This window comes from Agelaius phoeniceus, chromosome Z (genome assembly GCF_051311805.1).
Source record: "Agelaius phoeniceus isolate bAgePho1 chromosome Z, bAgePho1.hap1, whole genome shotgun sequence".
Classification (NCBI taxonomy): domain Eukaryota; kingdom Metazoa; phylum Chordata; class Aves; order Passeriformes; family Icteridae; genus Agelaius; species Agelaius phoeniceus.
Genome location: NC_135303.1, coordinates 77,777,466 through 77,792,648, shown reverse-complemented (window position 1 = coordinate 77,792,648; position 15,183 = coordinate 77,777,466). Strand labels below are relative to the sequence as shown.

The 15,183-nt window shown below is 36.8% G+C and overlaps 1 protein-coding gene across 1 annotated transcript in view; it reads left to right on the top strand.

Annotated features, from left to right (window-relative positions):
* ITGA1 (integrin subunit alpha 1) overlaps window positions 1–15,183 on the top strand; it is a 72,332-nt gene that overhangs the window by 21,348 nt on the left and 35,801 nt on the right. Inside the window, exons 2-6 of the mRNA XM_054651859.2 lie at window positions 7,113–7,233; window positions 9,322–9,434; window positions 10,358–10,446; window positions 10,537–10,651; window positions 11,316–11,443. Coding sequence (XP_054507834.2) covers window positions 7,113–7,233; window positions 9,322–9,434; window positions 10,358–10,446; window positions 10,537–10,651; window positions 11,316–11,443 — 566 coding nt within the window. The remainder of the gene's footprint in view (window positions 1–7,112; window positions 7,234–9,321; window positions 9,435–10,357; window positions 10,447–10,536; window positions 10,652–11,315; window positions 11,444–15,183) is intronic.

The window sequence follows — 15,183 nt, the reverse complement described above, 5'->3', positions numbered from 1 at the left end:
TACTCAATTACCATCATACTTGTTTAAAAGAAACAGTAAGGTTCATATTGGATCTACTTAGGTGGGGTTTTTTTTAGGCTAAGAGCAACAAAAATTGACCTGTAATACATAAAATACGCTTGTGTGGAAAAACAGCCTAACTGGCAGTGTGAAGTCAAATGAAAAATGACTGTGGAAGAAGTGACTTTGAGACTTGGTATCTTGTGTTTCCTGCAGCACAAGTTGTACTTGACCTACCATGCTGGTTTCAAGAAGGCTACATAATGGAAAGCTTACAGAACATCAGCTAGAAAAGCTGGGATTCATCGTAACTCAACAAGGGGTCATAGAAAGCCAAATTAAGTGTCCTATTTGATTCTTACTGATGGGTTTTATTTCAGAAAACAACATGCGTGTTCATTTTAGCTATGGTTTCTGCCTGGAATATGGGGCTTGCACATAAAGCTGTATGGTAGGAGTTGAAAGTTCCTGGGGGGCTCATGAGGAATGGTCTTTGATAGCAAAGGAGGATGGACATATGGACATTGTGGGAATACAAAAATTGTGGGGGCTTGTGTGGAGTTAAGTGTTGATGGAAAAACTACATCCAAAAGATGGACTGGAAACGATTGGAAACAAGATAAAACATTTTGTAGGAGTTGTTTCACTTCCATCAAGCTGCTAAATTTGCAAAGACTTTGTACATCTGCACAAATTGAGAAGCAGACCTCATAAAGTCCTTTGTATGCGACTGCATATTTCTAAGGCTTTTTTCTTTCTTTTGTGAGAAACTGCAGAGTGCTAAGGATTGTGATGATGAGAGGGCCACTTTCCAAATTTTGCACAAAATAGTTTTATTATGATTACTGCTAATTGAGTAGCGGACATATTCTTGATCTCTCCCATTATATTTCCAAAAGTTTTGCCTGTTGCATTGTGTTATTCATTTGGTACTGCATTACAAAGCATTGATTCAGTATATTTTCAGACTTGATACTCCATTATAAAGCTATTTTCCAGCACAAAATACTTAGTACAAAACCAGTAAAGAGAGCTTTATTTAATGGGTTGTACAAAGCATTTAATTGGTTTTGAAAAGCATTTGGCTACTGCATCTGGAATTACTTTCAAATATATATTTCTTGGTCTTCTGTGGTATTTATCTACTTTTAATAAGAAGTGTTTTATTAATTATTCAGTCTCTTTCCAGAAAGTCAGTCTTTTGCTCTTCAAAGGTTAAAGATTAAAGAAAAAATGCCAGAGGCAAAACCATACAAAAGGTCTTTTGTAGCCCTGAAAAATAAAAGGCTCAATTTAAGTACTACTGAAAAAGTGTCTGAAGTTGATTCTTTTTTTATATATATACAGCTTTATTTGAAACTTGTTGATATTTAGCCAGGCAGAACTGAATGCAACAAGGGCTCCTGCCTCAGCCTTCTTGGCCATCCACAGTAAGACCAGAGCACTGTGGCCCCCGAACTCACAGACAGCAATTGTACAATGCTGTCGTATATTCTTCCACTTGTCATATCAGTGGCTAAATCTCTTTTTCATAGGAAAAGGCTGTGTAATTCTGCAGTGACATTATCACAAGTGAAGCAAAAAATAAAGTGTGTAGATTTCCTGGTCCAACAAATAATCCACTTTCACATGTTTGAGCAATGATTTTAAAAACAGCATTTCTGTAGTTACCACTTTGCAAGTAGAAACATGTTTAATCTACCTTGCTACCAGCCAGGTGCAGCCCAGCCCTGACCCTAGTGCACAGGGTTGTGTTGGTGCAGCTAAGGGATCCCAATTTGAGGAGGTTTTATTTCCTGAGGCTCAGTGCTCAGTGTGTACTGGAGGACACAGTTTGTTCTCTGCAGCTGGCTTGATTGCAGCTAGCTGAGAGCTGCAGCTCAGCCTTGCAGGTGCCACACACAGTGGTATCAATTTCCTCAAGTGTAAGAGTTTTCAAATTGCAGAGCATGATACTGTCTGTCACCATTTTGAAAATAAGCTTTTGTGGGAGGCCACAGTAATGCTTCCCTCAGTGAGTCACACTTACCAGCACCCCACCTGCATCCTTTTATGCTGATTTGTTTCAAAGGTTTTCTAAGATGATGAGGCAGGTAGTCTTTGCAACATCAATGTAAAACATTTTTGAAGACAGTCAGTTACTGTCTTACAATTAGGACATCTTTCCTAATAACACCTAGCTTTCAGTACACTGTGATCACATGCACACTTCCCTGTTGCTGTATTGTGCACTTGTTCTATTTGCAAGTTCTTAAAATATCTTTACAACACCACTGATTGTAGTACATGCTGAACAAGCATTAAGGCAATTTTTCTTTTCATTTATTTTCCAAGATATCTAACTATATGAGAACTCCATAAAACACTTTAATCTTATTTTATTCTTCAGCTTAAATTTCTGCATTCTTCTGCATTCTCTCTTATATTCCAAGATGGAGAAAGTCTTGTTTTCTTAACTTTTTTTTTAATAATTTCCCAATGTTTTCCAAGTGAGCATGCTTATGAAAAACATTTATACTTATTTTGGTGTGCTCCTTGGTGCACCTAGAGCTGCTTTATTTCAGTCTCCTGCAAAATGCAGATGAAAGAATAAAAACAAGTGCTATAGCAGTAAGTGTGAAGTGAAGCAAAAAAAAAACTTTTTAACCACATGCTGGCAGGGAGAAGTAGTGCACAGCCAATGTGTTAGCCTTGTCCAATGCTAAGTGTAAATTCATCCTTTCCTGTTTTTGAAAGAAAACATTTGTATTTCTTGGTGTTGTCTCTATTTATAGAGGATGCAGTTGTTATTTGCTACAAACCATACAGTTAAAATATCCTAATTCAATTTATTCTCTTCTCTTGTCTAAGTTGGTCTTCATGGTGCCATTTATTGGGGGTGATTTGTGGTGATCTATTTTTCATCAGTAAAGAACCAGGTGTTAGGCTTTGTTCTACAGTTTGGCTTATGTTTATATCCATCTTTTTAGGAAAATAAGGGTGCCAATTCTGTGTTTGTAAGGTAAGAGTGGCCAGCCAGGCAATATGCTTGTGAACAAGTCCCAGAAAAATCTGGTTTTGCATGGTTTGGAGGCAGAGTAACTATCCAGACAGCACAAACGTTTAGTTAAAAGAACTCATTAAATAAAACAGAAAAGAATTTATTAGTGGCTACTGGACAAGTATGAGCTACTACTCCAGGTTTGTAATAGAAATAATATTTGTGTTGTCGTCTTGGTGACTGAGTGTTAACTTCTCATGTATAGGTACAAGCTGTGCTAAGCAAAGAATGGCACACGTATCAGCTCGTGTTCCGCTCAGTGTAAGTCAGTGGTGAGAGGGACATTGTCCCAGGTTTTCCTGCAGTGCCTCATTTCTTGCAGAACATGAAGATGAAACTGGGACTTCAGTCTTAACCTTTGAGAAGCTTTTATACTTTGCATTTCTGAACTGTGTCAGTCAATTTTGGTCTGTTCCCAGTCATTCTGATAACACAACTTGAAATAGTTCAAAATCTTAATATACCTACATTATTTGTGACTAGGTCAAATATTATGTACCTTATGATTTTTTTTTACGCCTTAATTCCCACAGTTCTGATGAGAATCCTCTCCAACTTCCCTGTAGTTCTCCTTTTTCCAGTGCTTCTGCCAATACTCTTCTTAATACATACACAAGTTAGCTAGAAACAGTAAAGAATGCATGCCATCTTAGACAGAAACTGGAAGTTTGAAAGAGTTCAAGCTAGATATTATTAATAATATAATTTTCACAGTCACAATCAGTAATGTTTTTATGTGTTCTGAATCATTAGCTACTCTGTACAGTGTTTTCTCTACTAAAAAATCAAGTAAAGCATGAAAGCCAAGTTGCCATAAATCAGTAGATTATTGTTAGCTAGATGTGTAATGTAGGTCATCATAAACTCCACTTCTCCATTTACCATCTGCAGATTTGAACACCTCTTTGGCTTGTAAGATTTCTTTTGCAGGATCTGTGGAAAATGCAGCAAGCTACCTTTAAATACATTAATTATTTGTAAGTTAATTTTACACTGTTTATCATGACCCTTACTTTAATGCAAAACCATTATGCTTGTAATGTTTCAAAGCACATAGAGCACAAAGAAGGCCATGCAGTACATTTGCATATTAAAATATGCCAAACAGTTTGTGAGTGAAGTCAAACTTCAAAGCATCTGGTTTCTGGCTAAGATAGAAGGCAAAGATGAGAGAGTAAGAGCACAGCCATCAAGATCCTGTTTTGTCCAGTATCATGTCCACAGGAGTACATGTAAGCAGATAGCTACAGACAAAAAGTAACCACGCAGTCATATGTTATGTCCCTCTTCCAGTTTCCAAGTATCTCCAGCTAAAGGGATTTCCTGAACCAGATGTGCATCCTGTGTGGGTTGTAAGCTGCAGTGGTTTTGTCTTCCATTGAGTTATTCAGATTCCCATTAAGCTCATTACATTTAGCCTCCAAGGCTAAACAAGGCTGCCAACAAGGTCTACAGGTTTGTTCTGCTGTGTGGAGCCACCACCTCAGTTTTATTTCTGACCAGTCTGGCCCATCTAGCTTCCTTTGGTTCATCTAGCTTTATTTTTTTAAAACAAAGCTTTATTATTGTTGATTCTAATTTGACCTTACTCATAAGCATGAGGATTAGGATGGTTGTAAATAGTAAATAGCTGGCATTTTTTACTCGTCTACTTACTAGCATTTCGTATTTTCAGCTGTTATGAGGATTAGAAACACATGCATTAAAATTAAGAGATTTGTCAATGTTACATAACCAATTCAAGAAACTTCAAGACCAAAAATTCCTGTAATGACTACAGAGTAAAAATCCATAGTTGTCAATACTACATCACTGTGATGAAACTCCTCATCTATCAGCAGATGATAAAATGATGGTGGAGGATATCATGGTGAAGTGAACAGAGTACAGGGTGCCCATGTGACCTTTGGCTGCTTCAGGAGACATCAAGTTCTAAAGGCCTGGAATTTGTGGCCTTTGTTATTTCATATCATGATATGTGTTGAACACCATCATAAGGTGAGAAAGGGGAAGAGCATACCTCTAAAGACCTCTAGAAGGGTGTTCTGTCCTTCTTAAAGTGAACGGACCTCTGGAGATTATTAAGAGAGAAGCTGACATGGGTATATTTTGCTTCTACATTTCTTCTTGAACTAAATAATGAACGTAGTTGCTTTAGCAGGTGACTCATTAGTACTGTTTCATTGTCTAGGAGGTAGATTGTGAGTGTAAATGACACAGTTGCAATCCCTTATATGGTTTGAAAAGTAATAACAGGAATTGGTATTACTCTTTTGGTAGTAAATTTCAGTTTTTACTGAAACTTAACAAAAGAAGACTTGAATTAATGATAACTTGATTGAATTCCTAAAAATTTGGTTTGTTCATTTTAATTATACTGGAATGATTGAGAATAGGGAAGGAAAGTGCCTATTGCATGTGAACAGGCACAGCAGAATTTCTTTAAATGTAAATGTTTAAGGGAAACAAAATTATTTTCCAATTAATTATTTCCTATCAGGCTGTCAATGATTAATTTTTTCTTATCATTTGCAGTGAATATTTTCTGAAGAACTAATCTCTGTTTTAGTTTTTTTTTCACTTCTTTATATTTCCTGACCCTGACTGGAGGAAGAAAAACTAAAATACCACAAATTAAACTTTTCCTTTTTTTGCTGTCCAGTGAAACTGGAAATACTTACTAAATGACAAATGGTCTTCTGTGATAATTTTACTGCATTAAGCAGGAAATAAGATGCTGAGAGAGACAGATTAGCATTGACCACTTGGGAGCTTAATTATAGTAACAAGCCTTCCATGAGAATTTTGTCAGCTCAATAGTGAATAACACAGATGTGGTTTCGCAACTGGAGATTATTTAGATGTTTTAACTTGCAGCAAGTATTGGGTATTTGAGTGTTTTTATGTAGCTGTTAAGTATCAGCAAATGCTCATGAAATGCTTCTTGAAAGTTAAATGAAATTTGTGTATATTTGTAGTTTTAAGCAATTTTAATGTATTACAAATTCACCTAATTTTTGATTCTTGTGAATTAAATATACAGCTCTGCAGCAGCAGAGTCAGTAGTTACTTTTACAACTGATTTACAGGACAAAGATGGAAGAGAGCACTATAAGAAATAGTGAATACAGAAGAGATAAATAGCCTTATTTTTATATACAAATAGTGGGTTTTGCTTCTTAATGGGCCTTGCAATTATAGGTATCACTTCAAGCTGGATTTTTACCCTATATCTCAAATTTTTCTGAAACTTGCTATGCAGTCAAACTTTTGCAGTATATTCCTTGGTGTTGATCACTGAACCTTAGGGTATGGGAAATAAGTCAGAAGAAACATTCACTCTTTTGATTGATCTCTTCATAGTCCAAGATCACCACTGTATAGCAACTTTTCCTAAATGCACGATTATCAGAGTTCTGCAAGTAATCACGTATAGGTACTATGGAGACCAGCAAAAGATTGCATAGAAAATTAATTTTATTCTTTTCCAAATATAAATGGTTTACAGGAATTAAGAGAAAACCATATACTTCTTTTTCTCTAATATAGATTAAAATTAAATACATCTGAAAATTTTTCCACATTCTTTTCCTATGTGGTTTTTCTTCAAAAATTTTATGTTAAAAATTAGTTATTTCTCAATTTAAGTAACCTTTAGAACTAATTACTTGAATGAGGGAACATTTTCTATTAAATTCTTGCTTTAGAAATGAATGGAGCTAAAAGAATAACTAAACTAAACTAAATCAATAACTAAAAAGTTATTTATTCTTAAAGGTGGTAATGTTTTACTTCCTGCAGTTGGAATTGATTTTAAAATGAGTGATGGGAGTTTGAAAGATATGTTTGGAATACAGAAGTCCAGTTGCTAACAACTCTGAATTTAGTTATGTACCTTTGTATGAAGAAATATGTTTTAAATCTCTTACAAGCTGAGATACGTGTGCCCTAAATGCCACTTTCAACGTCTTGTACCTTTCATTAAGTCATAATTGAACGTTGGTTTCTTAGAAGTATTTGGGTTTATTTGTACTGCTATATACTAATTTTTTTAAATACTTTGTTTTTAAAGCTTTCTTTCACCTTGTTTGCACTTCAAATGTTGATGTGAAAAATGCACTGACCTTCAGTGGGCCTCTGGAAGACATGTTTGGGTACACAGTCCAACAGTATGAAAATGAGGAAGGGAAATGGTAAGCTCTTTTTCTTTTCTTTTTTTTTTTTTTTTACCCGAACACTCGAAATTATCAGGTATTCAGTGACTCAGGTGCTGTACTTTTATTTTCAAGTTAGGGTCAGATTCTGTCAGACATATTTCTTAAACTTATGCAGAGCCCTTAGGAAATCTGGAAAGATTGGGAGACAAAAAGATCCACATGTATACCTCAAATTATCTCCTCAGAGACATAAATTACTTCACAAAATGGGTAGATTCCCTCATTTATGGAACTGAGAAAGTACTGCATTTTGCCTGAGCTCTGTTTTTTCCATTCACCAAATGAAATCTTTACCTTTTCCTTCTGTTAATATATTTAAAATGAAATTACTTCTGCATTAAGTTTTTTTTTTCTGAAGTTTTCTGTCAGGGGTTGTCTAAACTGAATTTTTTAACTCTGTTGGTTGTAAGATTTACCTGTCAAAATATTAATTAGTACAGTATTCCCTCTGCCTTCCCTTTTGGAGGGCTATGTCTTGCAACTGGTAATATATTTGCACTGGGGACCTGGAGCCTTTATCTTAACCTCTCTTTTCCTTCCTGTTGTTCTAAGTAGAAGCTGTATTTTGGCATGCTCACTCATATCATTGCTTCTTGGTCATTGGATAAACACCTGCCTATGCTTTTCCCTTGTTAACCCCAGAGGCTGACGACTGGGCAGGAGGACTGAAATAACAATTACATGGTAAAAGGTTTGGGGAAGAGATCTCTATCTCTTCTCTATTCTTTGCAGCTGGCTCTGGTTTTCCCAGAGCTTTTTTGACAATTCTTGGTAAATGCAGGGACTCCTGAAGGCATGCAGGAATGACAGGCAGCATGAGGCTGTGTGACAGACAGGCCAGACTGTTCTGTGGTGAGCAATCACCACTGCAAGTGCTGGGTCTGCCAGACTCTGAAAGTCTGATCACCACTGCAACACAGGGCTCAGAGAAATAAAACCACAGAGCCTGCTTTTGAATGTGCTAGTTTTTGACTGCTGCAATTGTAGGATGTTTAAATACACTTTTGTATGAGGGTCATGAGAGAATAAGAATAATGACCTCTGTGAGCTAATTTAGACCTTCAGGAAATGGAATCCATTTGAGGAGCTGGGATTTTGCTAAGTAAGCTGTATTGTTGTAAGCAGTCCTGAAACCTTTCAAAAGCAAACAATAATATGAGCTGGAAATATGGAATCTACCAGTAGCCACACAGCGATATAAAGTAGTGTGCTAGATCTGGACATCTCTGAAATTGAAATTCAGAGCTCCTGTAAATTGTCAAGCTTTCAGCATATCAGTATTTAGAGCAGAAAATAAAACAGCCTTGAGGATTTTTCTGCTGCAACCTGTAGGGAACCGATAGAGCTTTCCAGCAGCAAACAGTCTGAACCTGACTGCAGCTTTTTCTCAATAATTTGTGTAATCCCTCATGCCAAAAGACAAAATGAAATAGCCTTTCAGACCACGTAACACTCTTCATGGGGCTCTTTCCTTCTGAGAAAGGAACTCACACGGGCATGAACTTGATGACCATTGATCGTCTGCCAGGGGATGTCAGGCGCCTTCAGCTTCTCTGCATTTTACAGTTTTGAAATTTCTTTTAATAACCCTTTGCTTTATTAATGATAGGGAAGAACATCTCTTTTACAATGCTGCTCCACATTACATAAGACTAAATTCTTCCTCTGTGTGCTTGTGAGACTCTCCTTTGGCATTTGGTCTCTGAGCATGGAAAATAGGTTTTCATCAAAGATCTTGTGAAGATCTAGGACATAAATAAAGCATATCTTTCCTTCTGTATTACTTCTAAGACTTGTTGTCTAGCCACCTATATTGCTTTTATTTTCTCTGGAATTTTTAAAAGTGTTATTCTATGCTGTAATTTGGTTTATAGGCACATTTCCTTTTCATGTCCTTTTTATTTCTCTTGCATCTGGACTGGTATAATAGATACTTTTCTTTTTCTCCATCCTATACTGCTAGTGTAGAGCTTGCTGCAGCTGTCCTCTCTCTGTAAGTTTTATTTGCTCACTTTTGTGCCTTGTTTGAAAGAAGACATTTCAGGTAACTTATTTAATTTGCAGGGTACTTATTGGTTCACCACTGGTTGGCCAACCTGAGAAAAGAACAGGCGATGTCTACAAATGCCCTGTAGGAAGGCACAGCCCATCACCCTGCACAAAACTGAACTTACCAGGTATGAAAGGAAATAAAGCTGTGTCACAGCCTTCCTAGTGAAAATTCGCTTGGGGCTCCAGAGCTAAATGTGAAGGAAGTTGTGTTTGTAGCATTAAAAATAATTCTATTTTAAGGCTTCTCACTATACTGTGGAAAACATGCTCATACTTTTAGAATGGGTATGTGGTTGTATTACCAAAACTTTATTATGACTGACATTAATTGACTGTGGTTGGCAGGCCTGGCCATTGAGCCAGGAAGGTCTTGGATCATAATTTCATGGATTACCCTTTCCAAAGCTCTCTGAAGCCAAGAACCTTCATAATGTCATCAGTAAGCTTTTGATGAAGATGTAACTAGTCTGATGTATCTTAATATGCCAAAGGTGAATATTAATAATTTTCATGGTCAAGGCAAGAGATACCTGATGTAGACTGGAAGAAAATTCCTGTCTAATATGAACTTCACTAAATATACATGTTGCGATACTTTTCATCTCCTTGTGTTCCTTGAAAATTTAACTGTCAGTAACGCAACATAATAGTAACAAATAGTTACATAATAGTAACAAGTTGAAAAGCTATTTACTCATAGCGACACACGGTAAAAAATTAATTTTTTTTTCCTATTTAACAAAACTCTGTGCATAGTAGTATCTTGTTTTCATTGTGCTGTTATTTTTACTTTTTTTCCTTTTCTTGCGGTTCAAGAAAACTATTTGAGACAGCAACCCAGACAAATTTTCTGGGATAAAAGCCAGTCTCAGAAATTTTTCTTGATTGTTGCAGTTGAAGAAGGAGGGGGAAGGGTGCTAAAATATTTGATGAAACCAGTGTCAGTCTGGGTTTTATTTTAGAAGCTGGAAGCTCCTTACTAGGGGATATATAATTTAGCATTTTGTTTTCATGTTCCCAAATACTTAACATTTTAATCTATTTATAGCTTCTACTTCAGTTCCTAATGTCGTGGAAGTAAAAGAAAACATGACTCTTGGAACAACCTTAGTGACTAACCCAAAAGGAGGGTTTCTGGTAAGAAAGGACTTTTTGCTAATTTTAAAAGTCTGTTTTTTTCTCGGATATCATAACAAAAACATTTCACCCTTTTTCATTTTTTTAAAGGCATGTGGACCACTTTATGCTTACAAATGTGGACGTTTGCATTACACAACTGGAGTTTGTTCTAATGTCAGCTCCACTTTTGAAACCGTTGGGGCCATTGCTCCGTCTGTGCAAGGTATGCATGCTGCAGGAATTTTCCCGTGTGTCCAAAAATAAAGAGTGCCAAACAAGACAAATGTATACACATAGGCATACTGAAAAAAATGAACTGCTTAACTTAGCTACCAGCATTACCAAGTTAAGTAAATGTTTTCATTGTCTGTATATAACCTAAATTCTTCCCACTTTTGGAATTTGTCTCAGTATAAACAATCATTACACTGCTATGTAACATCCAAACACAATTGCTAAAAATAGTTGCTTATGTTTTTAACTTATGGCTAAAAGACTCCTTTTAAATAATGACGGCATACTGAGACCTAATACAAACCCAATTTAGTAATATACATAAAAATCTTAAAGACCTGATCCTTTGAAAAAATTGTAGAGGAATAGATTGACATTGACTAAAGTAGGGGGTCACTGGTAAATGCTCCAGTTATGTGATCTTCCTTTCTTAAATTTTTGCTTCCAAGAAAACTCCTTCCTTACAGAGGGAACACAAGCCATGTGAAATACAATGCAGAAGTTGCAGAATGATAGTTGTCATCAAACATGTCAGTTCAGCCACACTGCAGAACGATATACATTTGTTACTAATGACAGAAGTCACAGCTGGAGCTGTGAGATAAGTCTGATCCTTGTTACTGTCAATTCTTATGTGGCAATTTGTATTGCAGAGTGTAAAACCCAGTTGGACATTGTCATAGTCCTTGATGGGTCCAACAGCATTTATCCATGGGAGAGTGTCACAGGCTTTCTGAACAGCCTCCTGAGAAACATGGATATAGGTCCTCAGCAAACACAGGTAATATGGTAGATATTTTATGGTTAATTTGAGAAGAAAAAACAATTTACAGGAAATGGTATAATAGTGTCATCTATGGACCTCTTCAATTCCAAGAACTTAGACCACCAGGATACTAAAGCAAAATAGCTGAAACCACAACTAAGTCAATACTCAGCCATCAAGCAGCAATGTCAGAAAGACTATCCCTCCCCCCAGAGTGCTCAGGCAGTCTGGAGAAACCAACTTTCTAACCTAGAGACAAAAGTTAAGTGCATTAAGTGAGGCTGCTTGAACACTGTCCTTTCCCACTTCCTTCCTCTCCACAGCCCCCTCTTGTCTTCCTTTGTACTTCATTGCACAAAGGTCATTTCTGCTCTTCTGAAGCACACATGCGTGGTTTGGACAGCTTTTGATTGTAAGATTTTTGGAGCAGCGTTCTTAGTACTGTGAAACATTGGGCATGCAGCTTTTAAACCTTGAGATCCTAATTAACAAGTGGCTGTTTAGCTGCATGTTATTAATGGCAGAAGCTGCATTTATATAATAAGTGGAGAGGGCCAAATTCCCAGCTGCTATAAATCAATGCGGTTCCATCAGAATTAATGGAGCTATGACCAATTACCCCCTGAGGATCTGGCGTATGTCCCACACTCTGCTTAACAGATTATGTAAATATCAGTTCTAAAAGAAATCTGGGAGGGGGAAAACAGTTGAGTCTGGGATGCATATTAACACAAAAAGCTTTATTGACAGCAACAGAAGAAACTGTTTCTTCCTTTCTCTATTTTCTGCCTCCCAAAATCAAGGGTTTTCCAGGGCCTCCTGTAATAAATTATATGCTACAGGCAGTTTTGCAACTTTGAGTTAGCTCCTAACATTGAGGTCCTGCTTTCACAAAGGGGACTGTGAGAAGATGTAAAGGATATCTCTGTCTGCAGAGAGTTATGCATAATTTTCCATGTTAATTGAGGTTTTCAAGTTACCACCCGGGTTCTCTGTTGTCTATACTGAACACTGGCTGATAAAATAACTTATAAACTCTCAATGTTGCAATCATATCCTGTTATTTTAAACACACTCTTCTTCAGATATTGTGAGGAAGAAGGAAAAACACTTTGTCAAATTCAGCAGAAAGGAAAAAATTCTTTCTGTTCCCTTAAACAGATGATTACTCAAACATGTATCATTTTGAAATACTTAAATCTGAACTTCCCTGTATGGGGCACTGGCTGCATGGAAATCATCACTGTCCCCTGCCCTAAGGTCTTCATGGGAGTGGTAAGCAGGGCTATCAACTCCACTGCACCCTCACTCCTCTTCCTTACCCAGCAACTCCTAAATTTTTACAATGCCACACCTCTGTTATGTTCAGTTTTGGAATACTGCCTCATCTGTGTGGCTCAGCTGGTGCACAATAGGTCCCTCTCTGGCCTGCACTCCAGCAGCCTCCCATCTCCACCTACAAAATCCCTTGTGCCCACAGCTTGGCATAGCTACCCCTCTTCTCACACGTACACACATTCACTTGAGGACGTCAGCTTTGGCATCTTGCTGCTACAGAGCAGAAACATTTGAGAGGGAGATAAGAATGGGATAAGGAGGAGAGGAGCTGAAAAACTGGAAATGGACGACAAAAGCTCAGTGGAATTTTCTCAGTCCCTCTTATTTTCCTCCTTCCCCAGAACACATCTCATCTCTCTCCTCTCCTCTGAGCCCCCTGCTTAGGGACCCTGCTGCATCTGAAGGTAGTAATGAGTTTATACTCTGTCCCCCACCCACTCTGTCTGCTTTCTCAGAAAAAATGTTTAAATAACTATACAATAGGGAACAGGAGAAACAACAGAGCAGACTTATTTATTCCCTCTCCTCTGGGAGCCCAGAAGACAAGCATAGGAACAATACTTTGCTTTTTATCTGTTTAAATTGATTTTTCCAATTTAATTTTTTATTACTTTGTATGTAGAAATCAGTGGACTTTCACTGACTTAAGATTGTTTTGCACAGGAAAGGAATGAGGTGATTACAGAATACCTCCTTAGCAGATTGGGTGTGACTTGTTCAAAACTGTGTTTTGATTAGAGGCTTTTGAGATTTTTTTTTTCCCCACGTACCTCCTTAATGAACAATGGTCATTAGACTTGTAGCAAGTTGAGAGAAATTGCTCAGTGTCCCATGTTTGGCAGATTTAAAAATTAAAGTCTGAATTTTCAGATGCAGAAAGTCAAAGTTTATGGTATTTTTTTCCTTCCCTTCCTCTTTCTCTTCTCCAGATAATCTACAGCTCCATTCTGATGATTAAAATGCATATCTTGAGTTTTGGGATAAAAAAAAGTAAATGGAAAGTGATGATAAAAAAGTGGAAAAAGGAGGAATTATGTAGAAATCGTAGAAGTAGGAACAAAATCAAGATATTTCTCTTGGCCTTTTTTTGCTACATTTTTAACTCTTTTGGAGATAATTATCTTTTTACTATGGAGGGGTAGGTTTTTTAACTTAAATTTACATATGAGTAACTTTCTGTGGATTTCTCTCAAGAAAGAAAGCAGAATACTTGAATAAGTTCACTTCAAGCTTTAAAGCTATGATGGAAAGGCCTTCAAAACTTTAGACCGTTTCTATTTTAACATTGTTATATAGCATAGGCAGTTATGGATCTTTGGCCTGTGCCCTACTGTGTCTCCAAAGGGACTGTATCAGTACACTAATAAGTCATATCTTATGATTAGTTTTGTCTTCAGAAGAACAGAAGTGTATTTAAGAGATATTACAAAGCTTAAGGATGAAGAAAGGTCTTACGAGAGTTTACAAGTAACTTGTGTCTTGAAGTAAACAAAATGTGGGAGAATTAATTTATTTTTGTTGTTCAGATACCTTTAAAAAGATCTCCTTATGAAAAAAGATATTATCCATTAATGCTTCCCAAGACATCTCTGCTTTTCTCTTACCTTAAGTATCAGTACATCCAAAAATATTCCTGATTTCTCTCCACATCCCAGTGCTGAAAACTCTGACATATGATTTCATGTACCACTGGTTTTCCTTTCATTTTGTTATTTTTAGTTGTTGGTTTTTGCCAAATTGATTAGCTTAATAATTTATTGGGAAAGCCAGAATGTGCTTTCCAAATAAGGGTCTGTATTCATTTATAGGACAACAGTAAATCATAGCCCTGAGAACTGCTTTGTTCCAAAGTAGAACAGTCCATCCCTTGCCTGTTCTCTTGTGCAGCACTTTTCACAGGAACTGGGGACAATTAAAGAATTATTCCCTTGTGTAATGTAAAAGCCATGGAATGCTAGGGAAGGGAACATAAACTTAAGAATTACAGGAATGTTCAATAGATTATGGTCAGTAATGCTGGGAAAAATAATAGGTTCTCTGGATTAGAGTAGAATTATGTCCTTCTGTGTAGTACTATTGCATTTTCCAAATGTAAATTAAACAAGCAAATCAAAACATATGATGCCTGTAAGCATCAATCTTAGGGGCTTGCTGAAGTCCCATAAAGGCACATATGCATCATGGAGATGTGTCACTTTTAGTTTTTCATAAGATGAAAAAGCTACATAAGTTCAAACCTTCATTGGTGTCTAATAGAATATAACTCTAATTTTGCAAGGTGATCATCCTATGATCCTGTAGGAGACTGGAACATGAAGCCTAGTAGCATTTTCTCAGAGGCTTTTTGTTACCTTTTATTGAGGAATGGTTCTTCTTTGATACCATGAGGAATGGTTCATCTTTGATACCATGGAATA